This window comes from Pongo abelii, chromosome 11 (assembly GCF_028885655.2).
Source record: "Pongo abelii isolate AG06213 chromosome 11, NHGRI_mPonAbe1-v2.0_pri, whole genome shotgun sequence".
In the NCBI taxonomy this organism is placed as follows: domain Eukaryota; kingdom Metazoa; phylum Chordata; class Mammalia; order Primates; family Hominidae; genus Pongo; species Pongo abelii.
In genome coordinates, this window is record NC_071996.2 from 88,571,790 (window position 1) to 88,599,724 (window position 27,935).

General features: G+C 34.3%; 1 protein-coding gene and 1 long non-coding RNA gene across 4 annotated transcripts in view; one reads left to right on the forward strand and one right to left on the reverse strand.

Annotated features, from left to right (window-relative positions):
- Positions 1 to 5,120, reverse strand: part of LOC112132317 (uncharacterized) — a 141,610-nt gene extending 136,490 nt beyond the window's left edge. For both annotated transcript variants that reach the window (XR_008522892.1, XR_008522893.1), the window contains exons 1-2: positions 4,594 to 5,120; positions 1,738 to 1,816 (exon numbers count right to left, since the gene is read on the reverse strand). This is a non-coding gene — a long non-coding RNA (uncharacterized LOC112132317). The remainder of the gene's footprint in view (positions 1 to 1,737; positions 1,817 to 4,593) is intronic.
- The window catches only part of FSIP2 (fibrous sheath interacting protein 2), an 88,984-nt gene continuing 64,909 nt past the window's right edge, over positions 3,861 to 27,935 (forward strand). The window contains exons 1-10 of one of the 2 annotated variants that reach the window (XM_054549572.1): positions 3,861 to 4,680; positions 5,033 to 5,158; positions 8,979 to 9,140; positions 10,184 to 10,273; positions 11,266 to 11,405; positions 12,506 to 12,647; positions 13,151 to 13,261; positions 19,678 to 19,804; positions 22,138 to 22,224; positions 27,242 to 27,357. In XM_054549572.1, the coding sequence (XP_054405547.1) occupies positions 4,582 to 4,680; positions 5,033 to 5,158; positions 8,979 to 9,140; positions 10,184 to 10,273; positions 11,266 to 11,405; positions 12,506 to 12,647; positions 13,151 to 13,261; positions 19,678 to 19,804; positions 22,138 to 22,224; positions 27,242 to 27,357 (1,200 nt within the window). In that variant the 5' untranslated portion in view covers positions 3,861 to 4,581. The remainder of the gene's footprint in view (positions 4,681 to 5,032; positions 5,159 to 8,978; positions 9,141 to 10,183; positions 10,274 to 11,265; positions 11,406 to 12,505; positions 12,648 to 13,150; positions 13,262 to 19,677; positions 19,805 to 22,137; positions 22,225 to 27,241; positions 27,358 to 27,935) is intronic. The other variant, XM_054549574.2, reaches the window with a different exon arrangement.

A 27,935-nucleotide genomic window follows, 5' to 3' on the forward strand; every position in this document is an offset into this window, starting at 1 on the left:
AGTAATTGTTATCTAAAGAATTAAAAACTCTACACTGATTATCACAAGTAAAATTGAGTTGTACTTCCTCTTAAGACAGAGTAACATGGAGAAGATATGCCCTGAAACAGCTAAAAGATAAACAGAATATAGGAAGCAACAATTTTCAAGACACTAGATCAGGGAATGGTCAAAGATCTCTGAAAAACAATAAACAAAAGAGGCGAGGCATATTGATAAAACTTAAAAGAACTTTCAAACCACAGCATAGGGAGGGAGAATCCAGATGGAGCCCATCTGACTCCCTGAGTTCAGGAGACAGAACCCAGAGCCCAGAAAGGCAGATATAGCTAGAGCATGCAAAAGAAAAGTAGAGAGAGGACAGCTGCAAGTAGAGAGAGGACAGTTTCAAGATGTGCAGAGAATTATCTTTGAGTATTTCCTGCCTATTTGTCAGAACACTGTGAGAAAACTACCATATGCCATGGAAAATAATCACTCAAAAGAGATAGTGCTGGGCTTTCACAAACAGCTGTAAACATTACCTGTTCCCACCAGCTAGGCTGGAAAAGTTTCTGATGGATGAGTCATTGGGTAGAGTTTGGAGAATAAAGCAATAATTAACCCTAAACTGAGGTATCTTCTGATCTTCTCTAACAGATCTCAAAAGTAAGACTCAGAAGGAGAAAATTGTATCCTATAACTTTAGAAGGAGCTGATTCCAGCTATTAGTCTTCAAGTCTGCCAGCTGAAGTTCCAACCATCATAGAACAGAGACCAACTATCTCCTCTGTGCCTCATCTGAATCTCCAAATCCAAAGAGAAACCACTAGATACAATAAGCAATTAATGTTGCTTTAAGCCTAAGGTTTCGGAGAAATTGTTTTTTCATATATAGATTATTAACCCAACTTGTTTTTTAGTTCATAGGTCTTTGAATTCATACAGGCAGTATTCAAATAGCTGTCCGTGGACATAATTATAGATTATAAAACACTAAATTTTTAAGCCTAATCACATTACTGAACGAGACTCTTGGTAGTCTTAGGAGAGGTAAGTGTGTTTTGAATATAGAAGGATTGTGAATTATTCGACAAGAGAGTGATCTTTGGTAGATTTCTGAGGCAAGGAGCCTTATGGATGGGCTCCATATCTTTATGTAGTTAGTTTCCTTCCATGCCAGACAATAACAAACGTGATGTGAGCAAATACTTGAGAAGCACATAAGCACATTAATGTTTACTCCCTCTTGATGCTGGAAGTCTTGAGACTAAAATGTAAAACCATATTGCCTAACCTCCTGGAGAATAAAAAGAATACATGTAGACACTGATCCAGCCATTTCAATCATTCCAGTTTATTTGTTTTTGTCTGAGAGCCCAGACATGTGAGTGAAGCCATCCTAGATGATCTAGCCCTAGCTAAGCAAGTGCAAACCCAGACAACACCAGCAAACCCAGAGAACTGTGAGTAATACATCATTGTTTAAAGTCACTAAATTTTGGAAATGGTTTGTTATGTAGAAAAGGACAATAAATAAAGTCTCCGAAAAGACCCCAATGTTCATAAAACCTCAAACACATACTCCTCTAAGTTTTCCAACAATACAACAAATTCTCCTTTACATATAAATGTCATAGATATTTTATCTACACTGTAGACTTCTTCTTTTCCATTTGCTTTCCTTATAAATAGAACTCAATTATTTGATTTGGATTTTTCTTTCTTTTTTTTGAGAATTCATTTTTTCTGACTTACCTATTTCCTCTGGAAATTCAAGCTTGTCATCCACCTCTGTCAGCTTCTCACAGCAATGATTCCCTCCAACTCTGTTCTTCTAAAAGTAGATGAGATAAGGAAGAGCTCAAAGTTTTGAAAGTTTTCTTCTTAAATTTTTCTCAAATCCATTCTCTGCATGTCTACAAATCATAAAGTCTCCCAGATCTTTATTCTCATTCCCACAAATCCACCTTCAAAATTGTTGCCAGGGTGTTCTTCTAGAATAAGAATTAGCTTAAAATTTTTCAGTGGGTTCTCATTCATGTCTGACTAGGTCAGGAAACAAAATTTTACTTAGCACTCACTAAGTGCTTTCTCAGCACTATGCTAGGTGCTGTGCATACAAGTCGAATAAGCCAACCCCTGCTCTAAAAGAATTTACATTCTAGTAAGGGGAGACTGACAGGTAAACAGATATTCTTGCTGTAATGTGAAAAAGTTAAGATGGAGGAAAGCACAGAGGGAGAGAATTTGTCAAAAGCTTGGAAAGACAGAAAGACTTCCTGGAGGTGTAACACTTGAGTTGTTTTAAAGGCTGATTGAAATTAGCCAAGCAGTGAATTGAAAGGGGCTGTCAGGCAGAGGAGACAGCATAAACAAAGATGCAGAATCATGCATGAATAAGCAGGCCCCATGTAGAGAACTAACCACAAACAGTTTGGTGTCATTTGAGATTCAACTCTGAGAGGTGGCACAGGGGAGTTATGTCTCAGAAATGGACAAAAACGGGGCTGTGAGAGGTAGTATAATAGTACCCCAAAGATGTCTATGTCCTCATTTCTAAGACTGAGTATGTGAATATTTCATAGCAAGGAGGAATTAAGATTGCTAATAGAATTAAGGCTGCTAATCAGCTGATCTTAAGATCGATAAATTAGCATGGATAACCTAGATTGGCCCAATGTAATCACAATGATTCTTTAATTGTAGAAGAGAAAGAGGCAGAGGTCTGAGTCAGAGAGAGGTTTGAAGATGCTACATTGACAGATTTAACGTGTGAGGAAGAGGCAGCTTCTAGAAGCTGGAAAGGGCAAGAACATAGGTTGTGATCTAGAGCTTCCAGAAAGAACACAGCACTTCCAATACACTGGTTTCAGCCCAGTGAGATTCTCTTTGGATTACTAACCTCCATCACTGTAAGATAATATATTTGTGGTAATTTAAGCCACTAAGTTTGTGGTGATTTGCTAGCAATAAGAAACTGATACAGAGACCAAGTAACAGAGGCTATTACACACTTTGCGCTGAGGGCAGTTGGGAGTTTAAAGTGAGGAAGAGAAATGGTCAGTTTGACATCAAAGATCAAATTGATACAAGATGGATTGTTGGGGTAGATGGTGGCAGGGAGATGTTATAAGGCTGTGGCAATGGTGCAAACAAACAAACAAACAAAAAATGATTAGCGACTTAACCGGGAGAGTAAAGTAGCAGTAGATAGAATCGGGCAAATTAATTTTAGTGATAAAATTAGTGGGACTTGGGGACCAACCAAACATGGGAGATAAGGGGAAAAAGAAGTATCTAGAAGCATTCCTCAGTTTCTGGCTTGGGTAGACTTTGGTATTGTCACTGAGATGGGAAATGCAGGAAGAAGCCTTTGTTTTTTTCCTGTTTTGGTGAAAGGTGTGTGTGTGTGTTGAGATTTGAGTAGATTGAATTTAAGACGATTGTGGGATATCCATATGGAAGCTGGCAATAGACTACATCCCAAGCTTAGATTTCAAATTTAAGAGTCCTAAGCACATGTGTGGAATTACAACAAAGAGAGCAGAGTGCACTGATTAAGAAAACAGCCTCAGGAGCCACGATTTAATAGCAATTGTCAGTCTTCCTCAATCTTTGAAAAATAAAGGGTAATTATTGATAAGGCTACTAAAATAAATAAATGTTTAAAAGGGTGTTTAGCACAGTATATGGAAGTTAGTAGATTCTCAAGAAATGGTAACTGTTATTACTAGTCGGGCCAGAAGTAAAAGAGAACAGCAGTGGACCAAAGAAATTATGAAGCTAAGTCTAAACAACAGGTGGGTTAGACACATACTGTCTCTGCCCTCAGAATACTCCCAGTCTAGTTAGCTTCTTACAGGCAGCGGCCATATTTTACTCACGGCTGTGTCCTGCCCAGTGCCTAGCTCAGTGACTGGCCCAGAAGCGTCAAGCACTTTATAAATTTCGGCTGGATGGTTGAGGAGAAAGAGAGAAATAGGATCAAGCCGCAGGAGCAGAGAGGAGGCAGTGGGAGGGTGGTAAAAAGCGCTAGAAAGGAGAAGGAAACCTAGGGGACAGAGGAGGCAGGAGGAAGGCAATGAGCCCTTTAGGAAGCCAACGCGTCTGCCTTGTGGACCTGGTGTGGGAAGAAGCTGTGGGAGCCTGGGGATGGGGTGTGGTCTATATGGGGGAAGATGTAGAATGGGCAAAAACAATCACTCGGGAATTTTTATTGAAGGGAACAGGGCTCCTTGGAGGCCAGGGGAAATTAACCAGTTACCCACCAACAAAGCTTATACGTTTTCGTTAGGATTGGCTAAGGCGTGATGGTTTCAGAGAAAGATGAAGTTTCAACTGTGGTCCTCTCAGATCAGGCCTCTCGGACCGGACTGATTTTCCCAGCTCTGCGGGCGCTCTACGCGCTAGCGGGAGCCGCCCCTCAGGAGGCCACCGCCCTTCTGGGGCCGCTACCATTGGAAGCCTGGAACGCGGAGGGCGGGGCTGCAGTCGTTGGGCTCTGGCCATTCCTGGTCAGGTCCAGACAGAGGGACAACGGGGTACTAGAGAAGGAGAGCGGGGCGGGTGAGGAAGGGGCTGAGGGGGCCTGTGCCGGCCATGGAGCTGTACCTCGGCGCCTGCTCCAAGCCTGCCAATGTCGCCGTCACCAAGACGGTCGCCAGCGTCCTGGCCGCGGACACCCAGCAGTGCGGAGACGTGAGTGGCCGCAAGCTGGGTGGCGTCGCCCTCTGGCGGCCGCAGGCCTGCTGGGGAGCGGGGCAGGGATCTCCACACACGGGTCGCGAGGCTCCCAACTGTCCCCCTTCAGGAGGCTGCCCTCTTGCGGCGCCCGGGGGCGGTGGCGGTGGCTCGGACTGTACCGGCCGCAACTGGCAGGCGCGGGACGCCAGGAGAGCTGGTGACCAGGGAAAACGGGAGGACTTCAGGATGCCCCGAACCCTGATTGTATAATTCTTCGGAGTCTTTGGTTGCAGTGGAAGTAGATTGGTCTAAACTAAACGAATACTGCCTAAAAAGAAAGACAAAACTCTCCAATTGTGTCTGACAGGGCGTGCACAAAACCCACTTTGCAGGAGTTGGACCGGCTCAGCTACTGGACCTACCTCTCGGGGTCAAGCTGCCTGTGATCCCAGGAAGCAATGCTGTATTCTATACTACGAATTTCGGTGAAAAGGTGAACAAGTTTTTATCGTCTTTCTTTCCTTTACCCTTTACTACTTGCTGTTTAACTCAGAGGCTGCATCATACAAAATTCATTAAAGGAATTTGCATCAACATTTACAGGAAAAAAAAATCCCACATCTGACCGAAGGTATTGTTTAGAATGCATATGAAGCACTTTCATCTAAATGGTTTGGACATAATCATGTTCCAGAAAGTTTAGATTCTTAGTCCTTAATTAACAATTCACGGTACCACATTAATATTCCTTATAATAAAACTTCATATATACTTATATAGGAAGTTTTGATGTACTTAGAAACATGTTTAGAAGGTGAAAGGTTATTAGTGCTAGCTGCCTGCCATTTAATGATGTGTTACGATTTTAACTGACAGTATCTTGGACCAAACTCTCTTCACGGGAAACATTATTTTGTTTTGAGTTGAATTCTATTTTACACATAAAGAAAAAAAAAAACTGAAACAGTGGGACTTAAAATGAGTTAATATGTTTAGTACTTTAACCTTACTTTAATGAAAGAAAGCCCTGCCTCAATGAGGAAGAGACTCCATAATTTGCCCCAGCCTTTCCATCCAGCATTGTCTCCAACCAGAGAGGCTCAGCTTCTTCAAGTTGAGTCTTTCACACCTACCCACAAATACCATGCTAATATTTCAGTATTTTGTCAACTTTGCCCGCAAACCTGGTATACCTTGTCTTCTTCTCCCCAGTCTATGAATCTGAGCTATCAAGACTCTCTGAACTATGATATCCCCCCATTAGCTTATTTTTGCTTAGAGTTCACATTGCCCTTGATTTGTGTGATCTCACTTACACAAACCATACTTCATCATACTGGATTATAGTGTATACTTCCCTTAAGCCTTTTCATGTTTTTAGTCCTCAACACCACACCTACCCCCAAACCTCCCCAGCCTTTGACTAAGTAGTCAATACTGAATGAGGTTTAGTACATTCTTGTTGACTGGTTGCTTTTATCAGTTTTGCAAAAAGTTCTACAAGAAAGAATTCTAAGTGGCCCACTTACCCTTCTAATGTCTATGATGTCATCAGAAATAAGTAGAACCCCTTGGTATTTGATACTTGCTTAATGTCTTATACAGTTCAGGCTGTTATAACAATGTACCATAGACCGGGTGGCTTAGAAATAACGTAAACTTATTTATCATTGTTCTGGAGCTGGAAGTCCCAGATCAGGACACCAGCATGGTCAGATTCTGGTGGGGGTCCTTTGTAGTCCTTTCATTATTACCTCCCTGCATGGTAGAAAGAAGGCTGGAGAGTTCCCTGTGGTCTCTACAGGAACATTATCTCCCTTGATGAGGACTCCACCCTCATGACTTAATTATCCCCCAAGGCCCCAGCTCCTAATGTCTTCACATTGAAGATCAGGATTGTATATGAATTTTGGGGGCATACAGTCAATCTAACACACTAAATAAACATGATTTCTTAAAACAAGTTTTGTTTCTGAAAAAAAGTATAATACCTAATGCTAGATGACGAGTTGGTGGGTACAGCGCACCAGCATGGCACATGTATACATATGTAACTTACCTGCACATTGGGCACATGTACCATAAAACCTAAAGTATAATAATAATAATAATAATAATAATAATAAAAGAAAAAAGTATAATTGCTCTTTAAAAAAAACTGATCTGTTCTACTAGATTAGAGCAAGTGAACTACAAATATACCAACTTCACACAATTTGAGTCACATCCACACAAAATAACTTTGCAAAAACGTGCTTGAAATTTATTCCATTATAGGTGATATAATTCCTCTTTAGTGTATAAACTTAGAACTGTGGCTTTTGTCTCCTCCCTCAAATATATTCTTTTTACTCTATTGCCATTTTCTCTGTCGACCATTAATTCACTTGTCTACTACTTTTCAAAAAGATGTTCTATTTTTTATTACATTAATTCTCCCCAAATTTATTCATTTAATGATAATTAGGCACCATACTAGTTTCTCAGAAGAATTTTCTCTTTCAATGTACTCTCCTTCATGAGGTAATTGTTAATAGTCACCTTTTAAGGGCAACCAGTTATTTTAATTGTCAATAGAAAAGTTACTCTGGCTCAAATGGGTGGATTTGTTTAAAAGTGTTCTTAGTTTACAGGTCAGGAGCTCAGGTTTGGTCTTGAGAAACATATGCCTGTCACAGCTAAAAGTTAACATTTTTTAAAAGTTTACAGCTAAATGTCAACATCTGAAAGAAATATTCAATCTACTCCTTGACTTATTATTATTGATCATTTCCCTTCCAGGAAAGATCTGGGCTTCATATGTGGATTCACTGAATTCAAGACTCTCCCCCTTTACGAGTTCTTTCTTTGCCTTCTCAGGAAAGCAATGGTAACCAAGGAATCTAGCTTTCTGATTAGGCTCCTTGGAAGGAATTAAAGTTTAATGTTAAACAAGAGGTCAGAAACTTAAAGAAGCTTTTAAATGCAAAGGAAGAGCTAGTATCTTATTTTGTTCCTCTCATCTACCTTTTACCCATATGCAAAGCATTCTCCTACCTACCTTTCGAGAGTTCTTACTAGGGTCCAACCCAGCCAGACTCCATAGTGTTCAGGAATTGGACTGCAACTGTGGTTACAGCCAGACTGGAAACAGAGGTCACAAATTGGTGCCTCTAGACATGTCGGGATTGGTGCTTAGTGTTGTTGTGGTAGTATAAATTGAATTTCATACCTGCAAATAGGGCAGGTGCTCTCTGGTTTCCCATATTACCCACATACTCCAATTATCTGTCTCCTGAGCCAGTGCCTGATTTAACATATATTGAGCTATTATAAAACTTAGTTTTTCTAGCCCAGCAAACTTAAAACAGAAAGAAGGGATGTAAAAACAGCCTTAACACAACTTCCTACTCTCTCATTCTCTACTTTTTCCATTTCAGAGGTCCCCCAATAAGCCATTATCACCATCTTGCTATTGAAAAACTGAGAACTCACGCCAAAAAACTCACTTTGCTAATATTTTAATTCATGGTGAGATTGAATAACTCAGCTGTTTTCTCTAATGCAGCAAATATAAGAAACATGACCAGAAACTGATTATCTTTTCCTCCTTTTATATGTTAATGGCTGTTGCCTAAAGGTGTATTTGGTCTTCACACAAATAGAAAAACTTCAGTTTCTATAAATATTCTTTAAAATTGGTTCTTTAATAAGGTGAACTGCATAATATAGACCTCAGGTATTCTTCTTACTCTAGCACTCAGAGATTATTGGTTCCTTGCATTAAAAACCCCAAGATGCAATGACTCTTTAACTCAAAATCATTAACATCTAAGTTTTACTTCTACTATTTGTTAAAGTTATTTTCATAAATTTTGATGAAACATTTTGTTATTTTTGTTCATTTTAAGATGATTGAAATATAATCATAATTACTATTAATCCTTTTATCTTTTGAATAGAATATTTTGATTTGAGAGAGGGAGGAGGAAAAGAGGGAATCCTAGCGTCGGCTTTGTACCTTAAAACAAACTATATGCTATTCCCTTTCTTTTCCTCTTCTCTTTTCTTATTTGGCTGAGAGTCAGGGGCTGAAGAGGATTAGAGGAGGAACTGATTGGGTTAAGGTGAGTCTTTGGGATAATTTATGCAGGTGAGGAGAGAGGAAAGGAAAGGCAGGAAAGCATGCCCAACTCCAATTTTTCTGTAGCTGTTTTTCCCCATTTCAGATTCTTTCAGCACATTTTATTTTCAATGAACATTCTAATCATTTTGATAGATTATTTAAAGTCAAAATGCATTAATTTTACGTATTTTTGAATCTGTGTTTGCAGCTTTTTCGACCTTCTTATGGTTTTAACCTGACTGATCCCTATTGTCGACTTTTGGAAAACCAATATAAAAGCCTCCATGATCCACATTTAAAAGCATACTATAAGCGCAAAGATATTTTGAAGAGATTAAAGAAAGGTGGCTACATCACCAGCAATAATAAAGTGGGTTGAAAATTACTTCTTTTTTTAATCAATGAAACCCTTTAAAACTTGATATAAACTTGTTTCTGTACTTCACTCAGGGGGCCTGTGTCACTTTTAACTTGGTCATGAGACAATACTTAATAGGCAGTTCTATAAATTTCTCAGTATTTGAATCAAGAGAAATCAGACAACAGTTGTTGCTAAATGAAAGTACTTCTTCCTTCACCTTTTTTCTTTGTAATATAAAAAGATTATTGACAAATAATTTGAGAATACAAAGATATATTATTTTCCCACGTGTATTATAGCCTTCTTTCTCTGTCTTTAATGGCACTGTATACTTGTCAAGAATTATGTTCCATATACTTTTAAAAACTTGAGATGAAACAGAAACTTAGCAAAATTCAATCTGTTAGAACCTTGATAGAATATATTCTTATTGGAGTCGAACAATGTTATTACACTTACAATTATAATCCAATTACAGCTAATTGAAATTATTACTGTGATAACTAATTGTGTGCACTAAACTCCTTTTATGATATAAGTAATATTAATAAAGTAATATGTATATATTTTTTAGAGACAGCGTCTCACTTTGTTGCCTACACAGGAGTGCAATGGCGCAATCATGGCTCACTGCAGCCTGGACCTCCTGGGCTAAAGCTGTGTTCCTGCATCAGCATCCTGAGTAGCTGGGACTACAGGCACATGCCTCCCAGCTGGTTAATTTTTTTTTTTTTTTTAGAGATGGGGTCTTGCTATGTTGCCCAGGCTCATCTCAAACTCCGGGCCTCAAGAGATCCTCCTGCCTCAGCCTAAGTAATGTTTTTGGATAGAAATTTCTTGCTGATTAACAAATGCAGAGAGATACTACTTACAAGATTGTTAGCAGTTTATTACTCTTTATGCCAAAATGTCATCAAATTTTATGTCACTGCTATTTTTTAAAGTTATTTTTAAATCAATTTAATGATTTAAAAATATATTTAAAATATTTATATAATATTAACATATCAAACATTTAAAAAATATCCATCTGTTTTCATTTTTGTTTGTAGGTTGTATGTACCTTGAGAGAATTGAATAAGTACAGGCAATATCTTACCAGTTTAAAATTAGACTTTGAGAGAAACTACATAAAAGAACAAGTAAGTTAAATACTTAAATTTGGTTTATTTACATATAGTTTGGAAGAAATGCTTGTTTATATGTAGAGTGTTCTTTTAATAATATTTTGACCCTTTATTATTGACAAAGTAATTGCATATTTTTTCCAAGTGAAAATTTACAGTAGGAATAAACAATATTTGAATTTTGCTATATTTGGCCAAGAATGGGAAAGGGACTGGGTCATCTGTCAACACACCAGTGGTAGCTGGCATAATTCAACAATTAAATTGCTAGTCAGATGTGTTGTTTCCCCCTGAGCTAAGGCCAATAAGAAACATCTCTTGTGGCTGAAAGATTCTTAAATTGAAACCTAAAACAGTTTGAGCCGTAGGAAAAGAACAATAATTATCTATAATGTTCTACAGTGATTCAAGAATATGTCCACTCTGTGTTTGTACTCATACACATGCACCTGTATTCATTCAGTAAAAATGTTGTTCTTGAATGTGAAGTAGAATGATTGGGTGTAGAGTGAATGGTTATGGATAGTGACTTCCTTTTGATTTTTGACTCAAAGATGTGTGTGTGTGTGTGTGTGTGTTTGTGTGAATTCAGATTTTAGGGTCAAGAGGTTTGGATCGAAGTGAGAAAGGTGTATATATATGAGTGTTTGCAAATGTGTGTCCTAAAGATAAAAGGGTTAAATACAAACGAGAACGACTTCACTATATTTCTAAGTATTCTGTATTTTCCCCACTTCATTCTGTGCCCAGTGTTTCTTCTCTACTTCTTGCATATTTTTATTTAACTTATTTAGAATAGGTAGACAAATAAACTGAAATGTTTACCTTTTATTTTCAGAGTAAATCTTAATTTTGGTTTGCTCGTCTGTGTCTTTAATGGATTCAAAATAGATGTAAATGCAATTAAACAGAATTAAGCATTTACAAAATATAGGAATTTAAATGGTTTTATTTCTGGGAAATGTAAAAAGCATTATAGATATGTAATACACACATTTCTTAAATAGAGAATACTTGCAAAACAACTACATAACGTACCGGAAAACAATCAAATCCCTCAACATTGTGATGTTGCACAAGTCCAAAACTGGTTGTTAAAGGAGGGCACTGAATCTATTAAGGACCAGGAGCGGCTAATGAGGCATAGGTAAGATTAAAGTTGATGCACATTTTATGAGTATGTTGTGGACCCATATAAGCTGGAAAATACTAGAAAGAATTGAAGAATTTTTTTAAGTACTAAATACCATTCTCCTGGATCCCTCAGAGTGTAGAGGAAGGAAGTGAAACCAAGAGGTGGAAGAAGTTTCTACCAGAGGGGTTAGGGTTGCTGGAAGCCCAAGGGATAAGCCAAACTGGTTATTAAAAGAAAAATTAGAGTCAAAATCTTTCTATATTAGAATATAGAAACAATATATTCAAACAATAACAGCTTTTTAAGATTCATCTTTAAGAACTGACAGCATTTTTTGAGGAAGTTAGTGCAAAGTCAAAAAAAGTAAGTTTGGAATAATTGATGCCAATATATAAATATGTGCTGTCTATAAAAAAGATTGTAAGCTCATTTAAATATGACTCAGTCATATTCAATCATGGCCATTCCATGGACAAGCCTATTTCTTAGGAAGTAAAGGATGTTATAGTTCTTTTTCCTACACTAGGGATGGGGTAAGGAATTGGGCTGACTTTTATTACCTGACTTTTATATTCATTCCATGGTTTCATTACATGGTATTGTTGCCATAATGCATATTGATGTACCAGAGATCCAGACTACAGATGAGAGATTTGTTCAAGGACTTGTAAATTACAAGGAACCCAGTGCCCACTTTTTCTTAGAGAATTCAAATGTACTGTTTTTTTTGTTTTTTTGTTTTTTCACATTTGAAGTTACTGTTTCAGTTATTTCAGCCTTTTTTGCAAGGTCATATGCTTAAACCTACTGAGTTATGAATGCTTACTGTGCAAAATGTTTTGAGTAACTTTGCTCTGCTTTTTACCATTATCTTTGCCATTAGATCAGATACTTGTGTAGTGGAGAGACCTTATAATAAGTAAAACATGGTGAGCTGGTGGGTTAGGCTGTTTTAAAGGTTTATAAACAGGACAGACAGAAAAACAGTAAAATTCTTGTAGTTCAAGAAATCAAAGGCAAGCAAGGAGGTGGTTTGGGAATGGCATAGCAGATGATGCCATCATAAAAGAAACAGCCAGTTCACCTTTAGTAATATTTGCACTCATACTCAGATATTTGGATATGATAAGTAGAAAACTAGAACAACTTGAACGCACAGCAGAAGAACAACGCCTATTCCTGATGGATAGAGAAGAAAGACGACAGCGGGAACACACAAGAAGAAAACTTACTCTTCGTAGAAAAATAGAAGAGGTGAGAGATAACAACTTTAAAATATTAAGAGAAAAATTGTGTACAGTTGTTGCATTTGTAAATAATTTTAACTGTGCATTGTACTGCTTGAAGTCATTTCAGTTCAAAATAATTTGTTACCATTAAATTTCCTTCATAGCTATAATATACAAGTTGTTACATAAAATAATGAGGTGGATACCACAAAGTATGTATATAAGCCAATTTCTGCTCTTAAAGAACAGTTAGAAAGTTAACTAGACACTATTTAACTCTCTTAATGCCCTTATTGTGGAGACGAAAATTTTTTGAAATTTAGCTTTAGTAAAAAATTATCATATTTGCATTCCTAATAAGAGTGCAGTAAGAAAAGTATATTCTAAACCCAACGTATGCCTTTCATTATGCTTAACCTGAGTTCTGTTAGGCCCTGACTTGTTGAATATACTTTTTGGTGGGACAAAATACAAAGATATTGTTGTGAAAGGAACACACACCAAGTGCAGTAACATTGTGATTTCTAGGAATGGAAGACAAAAGAGATGTTACTTCTGACAAGGATGGCAGAAGATGTTAAAAGAGAAGAGAGGATAGAAGAACAACGGCATAGAAACAGAGAAGAGAGTGACAGGAAGGTAGGGTGAGCTTTAGTCTCTAACTTGAGAAGATTTTGTTTTGGTTTTTTGAAGTACAAATCACTTTGTGAGATGACTGTTGCCCAGTTACTCCAAATGATATGCATGATATAAAACTGCAAGTTATGGACATTTTTAGTATTTTTGACTATAATATAAAAAGTACTGCTCTATTATGTGATATAATTATTTTTGGCTTTATTTTTATACCATAAACCATACTTGTAATTACTATGAAAAAATTAAATGACGGATTAACTTTTTTTAGAACCAGCAGTGCGTTGTCGGATTTCTCAATTTTTCCTCACCAGTTAATTTTATTCAGTTTAACTTTTTATCTTTAATAATATATAAGATTTTGTGATTTAGAGTGTAAATCAATATAAAGAAAGAGAAAAATCCTACCACCACCACCCTATCAACTTTTTAGTTCTCACATATACACATACACCACCCCACAATGTTTCCAATAATATTTATTTTTTCCAATTAATAATTAAATACATGTTATTATACCTCGCAAGCTATTCTGTAGGCTGTTTTTTTCATTTAATAAAATGCCATTGTCAACTTAGCATGTTGATAAATGTTAATCTAAAATTCTAAATAGCAATTTTAGGTAGGTTATTGTTAACAAACCTAGGTGTGAATGTAAGATTTGCACAATTTAGTTTATATTGACATATACTGTTACATAGCAATTTTGTAAAAATATTGAAAGTTTAAATATGTATGCTTATCTTTCATTCTGTTTGTTACCTGTACCTTTCAGTACCATCAGAGACTCACTGCTCATTTTGCAGGCTCAGCTTATTCCAATTTACCATGATTATTATTTTTCTTCTTTCTTTTTTCTTTTTCTTTCTTCTTTATTTTTACTTATTTATTTATTTATTTTTTGTAGAGACGGGTTTTTGCTATGTTGCCCAGGCTGGTCTCAAACTCCTGAGCTCAAATTATTCTCCCACCTTGGCCTCCTGAAGGGCTGGGATTACAGGTGTCAGCCACCATGCCCAGCCATAACTATTATTAATATTTTCTAATACTCAGTTTTTCACTATTTTTCAATGAGAAGTCTCACCAAGTTGTCCTCTTCGTTTTGCTCTAAAACTGCACATCTCTGAAAGTATCTTTGTTTTCCAGAAGCAATTGAATGCACTAGATTCTTCTCCTTTTGCCTAATGTCAATTACTACCCAAAGAATGTTGGTCAGTTTTAGTGAAGACTAATGCAACCGATCAAAATCGGCCTGGGAGGAGTGCCCATTAGACGTGGTCACTGACTGTAAGCATGATAACACCACAGGCTGCCTAAGCTGTGCTAATGGCAGAGCCATTTGAGCATTGATATTTCCAATGGAGTTATTTTACAGTTGTCTTTTGTGAATCTTGTTTTACTATAAGAAATTTTGAATTCCTTTGTGTTTCATAATATTTTTGTCTCATAATATTTTTATGTCATGATTTTCAGATTTGACATTATATATTTTTTCACTGCAAATTATGTCTTATTATATTATAGTTTAGATTTTGCTCTTAATATCTTTGTCAAAAATTATTTGTGTGGATCTATTTTTGGACTCTCTTCTATTCTTTGACCTATTCGTTTGATTGTTGTACCTTTAATAATTCCTTGAATCTGTCATGCCAGTTTTACACATTTCTTTTTCTATTTCAGTTGTTTTAGTTAATCCCAAGCCCTTTGTATTTCCATATAAATTATAGCATCAGCTTATTAATTTCTACCAAAACGTCTTGCTGAGTTTTTTTTTTATTATTATTATTGGATTTGCGTTAACTCTATAGGTCAGTTTGGGCACAATTTACCTCTTGATAATATTGAGTCTTTCAACTCATGAACCACATATGTCACGCCATTTATTTAGGTCTTCTTAATTTCCCTTAACAGTGTTTGCAGTGTACTGTTCTTATATATCTTTTCATAGATTCATCCCTAGGTATTTCCCTTAACAGTAGTTTGCAGTGTACTGTTCTTATATATCTTTTCATAGATTCATCCCTAGGTATTTCATACATTTTATGCTATTGTAATTTATATTTCTTAAATTTCAAACTTTGAATACTTAATGCTAGCATTTAGAAAAACATCTGATTTATTTATATTCATCTTGTATCTTGCATTGTTAAAAATCGATAATCAGTTCTAGTAGTTCTTTTTTCTAGATGCCAATTAATAGTTTACACAGATGATCATTTCTGTGAATAAAGGGAGTTTTATTTCTTCTGATGAGTTCCTTCAATTTTTTTTTCTTGCTTGATCACACTGCTTGAAACCTTCAGTATAATACTGAATAGAAGCAGACATACTAGCTATTTTTGACTGGTGATTTGTTTGTTAGTGGCTCTCTTTGCTAGTGATCTCAAGGGGAAAGGATTAAGTCTGTCGCCATTAATTATAGGGTTAGCTGTGGGTTTTTTTTTTTACTGGTGTCATTCATTGGGATGAGGAAATTTTCTTACATTTCTAGTTTGCTGAACATTTCTATCAGAAATGGATGTAAGATTTTGACAAACATTTTCTTCTGTGGTTTTATTGAATTCTTATGTAGGTTTTCCTTTGTGGTTCATTGCTTAGTAGATAACACAAATTGATTTTTGAGTGTTAAATGAATCCTGAACAAAAGATCATTAAACCAATACACTTGGTCTGATTGTATTATCATTTTTACATATTGTTGTATTAAATTTGCCAACATTTTGTTTAGAATTTTGCACTAGAGATGTTAGTGCAAAATATAGTTTTCTTGCACTACCCTTCTCTGATTTTGGTATCAGGGTAATGCTGGCCTTATACCATAAATCTCTATGTATTCCATCTTCAGATTTTTGAAAAAGTTATTTTAGAATTGGTATTGTTTATTTTTTATATATTTTATGAAATTTATCAGTGAAGACATTTGGGTATGAGGTTTCTTTGTGGGGAGATACTTAACTATATACCTATTCAAAACATTATTTTTAAAAGTTTTGATAGTGTATTCTAGGAATTTTTCATTTCATCTGAATTGTGGGATTTATTGACAAAGTTGTTTATAACATTCCTTTGTTATCATTTGAGTATTTCTAGACCCTGGTGATGTCACCCACTTTCCTTACTGATATGGTAATTTGTAACTTCTTTTTTCCTTATCAGTCCTGGCTAGAGTTGCTTTTTCTTTTTCTTCTTATTTCTCTTTTTCTGATTTTCTCAAACTGCTAGTTTTTAGTTTTAATGAATTTCTCTGTTTTTTTTTTTCTATTTTGTTGATTTCTGTTCTGATCTTTTTGTTAAATACCTTTTTCTTTTTAGGTGGAAGTCATTAATTCAAGACCTTTCCTCTTTTCTAATACAGAAATTTAGTGCTCTAAGTTCTTCCCTAACACTGGTCTATCAAGAGTCCCCAGATTTTTTTTTTTGATAGATGATGTTTTATATTTATTCAATTCAAAATACTTTAATTTCCCTTTTAATTTTATGTTTGATTCATTGGTTACTTAAAAATGTGTCATTTAGCTTCTAAATATTTGAAGTGTGTCCAAGATCTTTCTGTTATTGATTTCAAATTTACTTTTATTGTGGTCAGAGAAAAGACTTTTATTTCCCAAATCTTTTTAAATATATTGAGACTTATTTTATCATCCCAAACTCTGGTCATTTTGGGTAAATTACAGATGTATACCTGAAAAAAAATTCTTTCTACTGTTGTTAGGTGAAGTATTTTATAACTGTTCTCTAGATATCAAGTTCATTGATAGAATTGTTCAAATCTAAGTCCTAGCTCAATTTCTGTATACTTGTTTTCTCAATTATTGAGAGAAAGAGTTATTAAAATCTCTGACTAAATTTTTGGATTTGTCTAGTATCTCAGTTTTTGTTTTATTTGAAGCTCAGTATTAGGTAAAAAATGGCTGGAATTGTTATGTCTGTTGGTGATTTGATTTTTTTTATTGTTATGAAAATATTTTATTTTCCTCTGTTATTATTCTTTGCTCTAATATTACATGTAGTATTAACATTGCCACTTCAGCTTTACTTTGATTACTGTTAGCATGGCATATTATTTTCTTGTGTTTTACTTTTAAGAACAAATTTGGGTCTTTATTTTTCTGTGAGTGTGTGTGTGTGTGTGGTTACTACTCATATAGATGGGCTTTGGTTTCATATCAAATCTGACAACTGCCTGTAATTGAGGTGTTTGTAGCATTTACATTTAGTGCGATTATTAACATGATTAGTTTTATGTCTGTCATCTCATTTATTTATTTGTCTCATCTATGTTCTTTTCTTCATTTTCTGCCTTTTTCTTTTGATTTTTAATGATCCCTTTGTATCTATTTTGTATATTTCTTCTTTGTTTGAAATTTACCAGTTGCTTTAAGGATTATAGTATATGTCTTTAACTTATTAGGGTAGCTCTTCAAGTGTTATTATACTATATTATACCATTTCACATATAGTATAAGAGCCTTACAATATTATGCTTTATTTTTTTCCCTTTGGCCTCTATGCTATTTTGGTCGTTCATTTTATTTATATATGTATACGTAATAAATCCCACAATACATTGCTAAGTTTGTCTAAACAATCGTTTATCTTTTATCATGATGTAAATAAGTCATATATTTGGCCATATATTCAAAAATTTTTATGCTCTTCATTCTTTTTTTGTATACTCATATTTTCATCTGCTATCATTTTTTTTTTCTGTCTGAAGGGCTTTCTTTTACATTGCTCCTAGTCCAACTTACTTTTGTATGTCTGCAAAAGACTTACACTTTATTTTTGAAAACTTTTTTTTGAGTATATATTGGTTAACATCAACTGGGTATAGAATTCACCATTGACTATTTTTTTTATTTTAGTACTTTAAAGATGCTGTTTCACTTTCTTCTCTACATTGATTCCAAGAAGAAATCTACTGTCTTTAAACTACGTAACAAATTATGTTACGTAGAGAAACTACGTAACTTTAAAAATTTTCTTTTTATCCCTAGTTTTGAGAAATTTGATTATTATGACTTGGTGAAATTTTTCTTGTTTTCTATACATTGGTGTTTTGGGCTTCTTGGACCTGTGGGTTTACAGTTTTCATCAAATTTGAAACATTTTAGGATATTATTATGTAATATTTATTTTATCTTTTCTCTCCTCTCTTCAGGCATATTAGGCTGCTTGAAGTTGTCCCATATCTCACTGAAATCTTTTCATTTATTCACTTCTCTGTGTTTTCTTTTGGATGGTTTCTGTTGCTGAATTCCCATTATCTAATCTTCTGCAATGTCTACACTGCCATTAATACATCCATGGTATTGCTCATCTCACATATTTGAAAATTGCTTTTGGACCTTGTTACATCTGCCATATCTCTTCTTCACTTTGTTTATATACAAATTGCAATTATGTTGCTGTATTGTTTCTTATCTTTAATTCCAACATTTGTGTCATTTTTGAGTCAATTTCAGTTGATCGATCTACTTCTTTTATAAGTCATATTCCCCTGCTTCTTTACATGCCTAGTATTCTTTGATTGGATGCCAGACATGAATTTTACTTTGTATACTAAGTATTTTTATCTTCTTATAAATATTCTCTAGCTTTTTGGATGTAGATAATTTCTTTGGAAACAATTTGATTGTACAGGTCTTGCCTTTTATGATTTGCTGGTGGGGTGAGAGCCATGTTTTATCTGCGGCTAGTTATTTCCTACTACTGAGTTAAGATCCATCTTAGTACTCTACTCAATGCCCTATGACATGACTCATGAGGTTTTTCCAGTGTAGCTTTCCAGTGAAATATTTATATGGGGAATAGGCATGTTTTCTATCCCTAGATAGGTTCCAGTGACTGTTTTCTCCAGTCCTTTAGGAAGATCTTTACTGTAGTCTTGTGTAGTTTTTTTTTTTTACATATGCTAATCCATTTTCTTGCTAAATACTGCAAGAACCCTCTAAGAATCTCTGGGGTTCTTTCTGTATGGATTTATCTTCTTTCTAGTACATTCAATACTAGCCCAGAAATTCACAAAGGGAAGTCACATTTTATGTACTATATTATGTTTACCTCTGGTAGACCTGAGCGATATTTGGTTAAGCCCTCAGGAATCTTCCAATTCAAGATGATTGAGAAATTACTTAAACTCACCAGGACAGGTATGGATAAGATACCCTGTCTGATCAGAAACTGAATTAGTTCTCTGATGGTATGTAGAAAGGTAAATTGCATACATGTTAAATATATTCTTTGTGTTTGATCACAAATTGAAATTTGCCCCTTACTACTCTCTTATTTTTGTAACATTACAAATCAAGACAGGACTGATTATCCATTTTCAAAATATTGTCACATTTTAAATGATTTGTTTTACATTTCTAAATGGCAAGTTAATATTAACCAATATATTTTCTTTAATACTGTAGAAACAAGATCTTCTAGAAAAAAAAATGGCTTATCATTTACAAAAAATGCAAGATACTGGCTTTAAAGGAGAAGATATGGGAAAAAATACATTTAAATACAGAGGTCAAGATGGAACACATGGTGAATGTGAGAACATTAAAAGATGATGTAGCTAAGTAGGAAATGCTTATCTATGTAAAAATCCTTGTGTAATACTCTGTGTACTTACACTTGTTACTCCCTTTGTGCCAGACATTGTTCTAGGCATTTCTATATTACAGTTCAAGTTGAAAAGAAGGCATATATCTAACAATGATAACAAATTATAACAATCTCATCAGTTGGCTCAGGAGACAGTCTTGCCTGTACTGCATTTGTAACCAACCTCCCTATATTTAAAATAACTACTAAAATGATACAAACTTGTAGCTAAGATAACTGCTATTATATACCAACATGGTGTTCTATTATGTTGCCAACCGGTAAGAAAGGGAGGTGGTACAGAATTAGGAAAAAAAAGAAGGAAGAAATAAATGAAGAAAAAAAAAATGAAGAAAGTTTAAAAGGAGGAATGGCTTTGTTATGCCCAGCCTCTATCAACTTCCTTTATTTATAACATTATAAAATTACAATGGGTTTTTCTCTTCGATATTAGATAAAATTTCATGGCCAGAATGCAAAAATGTAGACTTGTTTTAACTATCTTTGACTGTGTAGTACCAGGAAAGAAACTGATTATTTTCCACGCAGCTATTGTCATAGTATCTCATCAATCTCATTTCTAGGTCAGAGCTTTCCTGTGTCACTCCAGTAGATTACCAACTAGCCTCTGTTGAGTCTTCTTTTTACCTGCCTCAAATCCATTTTGTACTGTTGCTTGCTACATTTAAAACTCTGTTCTCATGGTTTCTTCCTCCACCCTTAAAACTATTACCTATTAAATGAAACTCAGACTGCTTCAGCAAGCATTTATCAGCATCTAGAGTTCAGTCTTTACCTAACTTTTTAACTTTATTTTACACTACATCCTTGAAGATGGCAGCTATGATCTAGTGGTGATATGCACAGGCTCTGGAATTGGATTGTAGAAGTCCAATCCTGTTTCATCATTTTCTAGCGATGTTACGGCTTGGGCAAATTCCTTAACCTTCCTAAGCCAGTTTCATTATCTGCAAACAAAGATAATACTCCTAGATAATTCCTATAAAGAGTGTAAAAATTCTAGCATATAGGAAGAACTTAATTTATTTTGTTGTTTAGTTAAATTAGACTACCGATCATTCCTAAAACACGTTACCTTTCCGACTTCTCTGCCTCTCTGTATCCAATTTTTCTCAATTTAGAATGACCTGATTACTGTCTCCATTTATCAAAATCCTACAGTGCTTTAAGCCCTACTGTAAATTACACACCAAAAAGTCATTGTTGATAACCGTAACTGGAAGGTTCCTCTTCTGTGAATCTCTCAAGTAGTTTGCACCGCTTTTAATTCACTTATTACATACTTCCCGCTGTGTTAATCATTTATAATAGTAAACTCCCACCTTTGTATTCAATAGAACACCATGCATATACACTAAGTACATGTTTGCTAAATTGATTATTTCAATCTGTTTAGTTCATTGAGGCAATGACAGCAATATGCCTCAGATATGAAATCACTTTAGTAACTATAAAAATTCCTACATCTTCATTAACTTTCTCATATAGTAGGAATAATTTATGTAGCTTAAACATTTGTTATTTAAATACACTGTTGAAGAAGAAGTAGTATGTAAATGAGTTTAATTTATATTATCAAAGAGTCAGAATAGAAAGAATATACATGGCACAAATTAAATTGAATTATACCACTATGGTAATGTTGTTATCTTCCAACAAGTAGACAGCTTTTAGTGGGACAGAGAAAGTAAAAGAAAGGAAATATCAGAAGAATCTGCTCAGTGATCAGTGAATGGGGAAACAGATCACTCTCATAGTTTACATCTCTAATAACAACCCCTTGAGCACACATGCAGGGAGGACCTTTTGCCACCTTAATAGTTAGAAAAGCAAAACTATAATTACATTTATTACAAAGAAGGGAATATATATGTGCATTTGCTTATGCCAGGCAGCAAGGCATATCCAGGAATTACAACAGTCACTGTGGACTGCTGAGTCTTCAGCCCAGCCACTATGTTGTTATGCACCCAGATGGAAAATGACATGTTTCAGTTGCGCCAGGTGCAGATTTCCTTTTCTGCTAGAAAAACATTCTATCCCTCCAAGAGTATCTTTTAATATTAAGGGATAATATTTCAAGAATTGTCTTTTCTCCCATTTCACATCTGTCTATCTTCTCCAGTTTCTCTCACAATCCCACATACAGATTAGCATATAGTTCAGCTCCTCTTGGGCATAAAAGTATAAGTAGTCTATCTTGGGTAATTCTGTCATCATCATAAGTAAAAATAAATGTTTTATTATATTTCTTTAAGCTTCTCCAAAGAATAAAAAGAAGACTTCTGAAGATATAATGTTAGTTTATCCTGATGGAGACCAGAATACATGTAAAGAAACACATGGTAATTGAATATTGTGACAAGAAACACTAGATACTAAACAATGATTTGGGGAAAGACAGTTTTGTAACGACTTCTTTTACTTGAGTGCAGACAAATCCTGTTTTCTTTTTGTCAGATAACTGATTTTGAGTGACGCTTATCAAGAGCTATGTGGCCTTTATTGCTTTTAGAATTTGATAACTAGATAATTGATTTACTGTTTTGAACCTGACATTATATTATTATTTTAGAAAATTAAATGAAGGTTCTGTTACTATTAAATGTATAATAATACAGCATGCCTACCAACTTGTAGAAAATATTTTTGCTCAAAATAATCTCAGAAAACTCTGAAATATGTCAGAAATTAAGTACATTTACTCCAGATTCACTGTGGCCTTTACTGTAACATCACTTTATTATCTTTTAACTTATGTTATGTCACTTCATGTTGTTCATTAGAGCTCACTGAAAGACTATAAGCCCAAATTACAACATAAAAATCCTCCAAAAAATATTACCAGAGTATGACTGTTCAAAAACTGAACAGTATAACTAATCTCCCATTATTAAATTTCAAAGAAAAAATTAACATATAAATGTTAAATTTCTTGGCCTTATTGGTTAAAAAATAAAAGAAATACTGTTTAAAATCTTTTCTTCCCGAGTATGCAATTTGCTTAGTTTTCATCAAGAGTCAGAAATGTTGGAAAAGATAGGGTTGCCTTAGCCTAGAATGTCTTTCTGCCTCAGAATCACTGAGGTTCACTTAATTTAACTCCAAAATTCATGGGTCCCATTTTTAAAGTTCAGCTTTTACAACATACCAAAGGATTATTTACAACTGGCAAATTTATGGCAATACCAGCTCTACATCTTATACTAAATGTAGACAATAAAACTAAATTATCAATTTCTCAAGCAGTTATCTCAAGCAAACTGATCCTGTAAAAATCTGGTGTTTAATGCATCCCAGACTAATCTTACTGTTGTCAAAGAATCTCAGTGACATTTCAGGAAATGATGGTCAATGGAAAATATTGTTTTTAGCCTCACTGCGATACCGGTTTATCATGACAATTGTCTGGAGAACATACCTGTAAATTTAATTAAGCATGTTTGGGAGAAATATCCTATTGAAAGATGAAATGTAAAGTAATGTGATTCATATCAGAATTGGGTGGAGGGGGTTATATATATCTACTCTCCTGTCTCAGTGAAGGGTATGTGTCATTGTAGTCTTTTTGTGAATTTTAAAAGTACACAGTAGTGACATCACAAGTCATCATATGTTTTTAGAGGTGCTCCTCTTTCCCACGCACCATAATCAGGTCTGCCTGGTTTCCATTTCCTCATTGAGTCATGAGTGTGAACTCTGTATAGTGTCACATCCTCTATACTCTTAAGAGAAATTTGTCCCACACGGTTTTGCAGCTGGTGATTCTCCAAGCAGAGTTCAAAGTCAATTTTCTGCTCCAGCTTCTTAGCTTGTCTTTGTATTTTTTCGTTCCCAGAAGAAATCTCAAGGCATTTATTTTGGTTTTTAAATTACCCTAAAGCAAAATGGAACATTTTGTACAATTACATGTATAAACACATGTATAGATTTATGTAACCAATATCACAATCACATGTAGAACAGTCCAACATTCCAAAAATCTCCCTCATGCTGTTTATTTGCAGTCACACCCTCCTTCCTCCAACTACCTCTGGGATTATTAGTTATGTTACCTCTGGGATTATTATCAAATAGTAGTATGTTCTCATGACTATAGTTCATTTTCTGTTGGAGAATATCATATAAATGGAATCATGCATTATGTAACTTTATAAAAATGGCTTCTTTTACTCAGCATAATACCTCTGAAATTCATCCAAGTTATAGCATGTGTCAATAGTTTGTTCCTTTCCATTGTATGGATGCACCAGAGTTTGTTTTTTCATTCTTCAATCGAAAGAAATTTGAAATTTTGGGTTGTTTCCATGTTTGGGTGATTATGTATAGAATGACTAGAAGTACAGTTGATGTTTGAACATCAAGGGGTGAGAGTTGAAGCAAGGACCCCCTGCACAGTAAAAAAAACTACATTTAACTTTTGGCTCCCCAGAAACTTACTAACAGCCCACCATTGATCTTACTGAAAACATAAAATGTTGAGTAACACATATTATGTATATGTATTATATATTATAATCTTACAATAAAGTAAACTCTAGAAAAGAAAATGTTATTAAATTGAAAAAGTCATAGGAAGAGAAAATGTAATGTATTTACTATTTATTAAGTGAAAATGGATCATCGTTAAGGTCTTCATCCTCATTGTCTTCATGTTGTAACACCTCAGGCCAGTGGAAGTGACTTTGTTATAGCTCTAGAGGTATTTTTGGCTTAACCCTAGTGGTCTTTGATAGCTTCCTTGCTACCTGGGAAGACAGGAAGATCCTAGCTTATCTCGTACAAATCTAGTTGCTCTGGCAACTTTGAAAATATAAAGTGATCATTGATAGCTGGGCCTATTTCTAAACATTCTCTTCTGTTCTATTGATGTATGTATCTGTCTTTATGCAAATACCTCAATTTTCTTCATTTTTGTGGCTTTATAATAAGTTTTGAAATTCAGCGGTTTGAGTTATCCAATGTTAGTTGTTATACTAGGTTGACCTGGTTATTCTAGAGCCTTTGCATTTCTATATAAATTTTAAAAACAACTTGCCAATTTTTACAAAATAGCTTGCTGAGATTTTGTTGGTATTCACTTTTCATTTATTTCTCTCTGTCTAGGACCTCCAGTACAATGTTGAACAGCAATGGTGATTGTGTACATCTTAATATTCTTCTAAAACATAAGGGAAAGTGATACATATGAATTAGGATATTAGCTCTAGATATTTAAATATAGCCTTTGTTAGAAAAAGACATCCCCTTTTTTCTTAGTTCACTAAGAAGTTTTATCATGAATTGGTGTTGAATTGTATCATACTTTTTCTGCGTCTTTGACATAATCACACGAATCTGCTCCTTTTTTCTGTTAGTATTATAAATTACTTTGATTTTTTTTTTTTTTTTTTTTTTTTTGAGACGGAGTCTTGCTCTGTCGCCCAGGCTGGAGTGCAGTGGCACAATCTCGGCTCACTGCAAGCTCCGCCTCCCAGGTTCATGCCATTCTCCTGCCTCAGCCTCCCGAGTAGCTGGGACTACAGGTGCCCGCCACCATGCCAGGCTAATTTTTTGTATTTTTAGCAGAGATGGGGTTTCACCATGTTATTAGCCAGGGTGGTCTCGATCTCCTGACCTTGTGATCCACCCACCTCGGCCTCCCAAAGTGCTGGGATTACAGGCGTGAGCCACCGTGCCCAGCCAATTACTTTGATTTTTTGAATGAATCAAATTACTTTTGATTTTCTTCATTCCTTGGATAAACTCTACTTATTCATAATGCATTATTTTTATTACATATTATTATAATATTATTAACATATTTTTATATACTTATATTTATTAAAATTATATTATACAGAAATATATATTCACATATATTTATATTATATTGTTTATGGTGTATAATATATAAGATAATTATCTTATTTATAATATAAATAATTATTAAAATTATAATTTACTATATTTATGATATAATTATATTACTATAATATATTATTAATATAATGGTCAGTATAATAATAATATTGTTATATATTATAATGTATTATATATTATACATGATATTTATTTGTTTTTTTTGTAATTCTTGCATGTTTGCTCATGGGGGAATTGAACAAATTTTTAATTTATTATAATGCCTTGTATATTTTGTATCAAAGTGATTCTCATGTCAAAGTATGAGATAGAAAATGTTCACTCTTCTTCAATTTCCTGGAAGAGTTTGTGTAGAATTAGCATAATTTCTTGCTTAAATGTTTAGCACAATTCAGAGGTAAAGTCACTTGAGTCTAGAGCTTTTTTGTGGAATGGTTTAAACCTCGTATTCAATTTCTTTGCTACAGGGCTGTTCATATTATCTATTTATTTGTTATGAGACATGACCATTTGGATTTTTCAGAGAATTTGTTCCTTGTATCTATTTTCAAATTTATTGGCATACATTTTTCATGTATTTCTTTATTATTTCATTTAGTAATTATCTGTAGCTTCTATTTTGCTGATTTGTGGCCTTATTTGTTTTTGGCTTATTACTTACTAAATATCTTAATGAGCCAGTTTTTTATTTCATTCTTTCTCTCTTTTTATTTTTTTTAAAAATTTTACTTTGATCTTTATTTTTCTGCTTACTAAATGTTGGCAAGGATGTGAAAGAACTGAAACTCTGATGCACTGCTGATTGATATGTAAAATGGTACAACCCCATTGAAAAACTGGTTAGGCTTTTTATTTAAATTAAACCTATATTTACCATGTGACCAGTCACTCAGCTACTAGGTATTTACCCAGTAAAAATGAAAAAAAAATGTGTTCACACACGACCTGTACATGAAAGTTCATAGAAATGTATTATTTATAAATTTTATTTATAATAAAATAGAATTTATATTTATTTATAATAAAATAATATAAACAAGTAAAATAAATAAATTATTTATTTATAAAAACCAGAAACAATCCAAATGTCCATCTACAGGTAAGTGGATAAAAAATTATAGCATAGCCATACAGTAGAATTCTTCACAGAAATGAAAAAGGAAAACAATACCATTGATACATGCAACAACGTTGTGATGAGTGAAAGAAGCCAGGGAAATATGAAATTCTAGAAAGCGCAAACTAATCTTGAGTTAGTGGTATAGATCAGTGTTGTTGGAGTATGAGAGCAGAGAGATGGATAGATTACAAAGTTGCATGAAAAAACTTCTAGGGATAATAGACATGTTATCTTGAATGCAGTGATGGTTTCACAGTTGGATACATATTTCAAAGTCAATTAAATAATTAAATAGGTACAATTTATTGTACTTTGATTGTACTTCCCTAAAGCTGTTAAAAAAAGAAACTATAGTTTCTCTCTCTTTTGTTTACTTTTAGGACATACAGCAAATGCTGCTCATCAGTGTCAAAATAGTTCAATTAATTTTACGAAAAAAAACTCAACTTCTGTTGTTTATCAGGCAGATGCACAGGATAATGGTATAAATCAAAAGGTATACAATTATGCTTTAAAGTTTGGTGTTGTATTTATTAATTTATCTACTTAACTTTTATTTCTATGAACTCTGTCCTTCAGCAGCATAGTACTGATTGTTTAGGGATATTGAGTTTTATTCATGAAACCTGATCCATTTTCCTGGCAGAGAAAATGTTGAGTTAGCTTTGTGCTAAACGCACTATGGATTTTAGCAGAAAATAACCCAAACAAACATTTGGCAATAATAATAACGACAGCTTGCATTTATTGAGCATATACTATTGACCAGGTGTTGTACTAAGCTAGAATGAAGGAAAACAATAATTGGGTAATATAAGATAAATTAAATATAAGAAATTGGGTAATATAAGATAAAAAGAAGAATAAGACATAATTGCTCCTCTAAAAGACTCATTGTCTAGTGAGGCAAGAGACACAGAAAAATACTATTTCAATAAAATTATCCTGGAATGATGAATTTTACTTTGGTTCTAAACAGTGTTTTTAATAAGCATTACACTGGTTTGGAATGGGTATAAATGGATTAGATTGGATTTCTCTGAGACAAACTGAATGAGTCTAAACTTCTTAGAA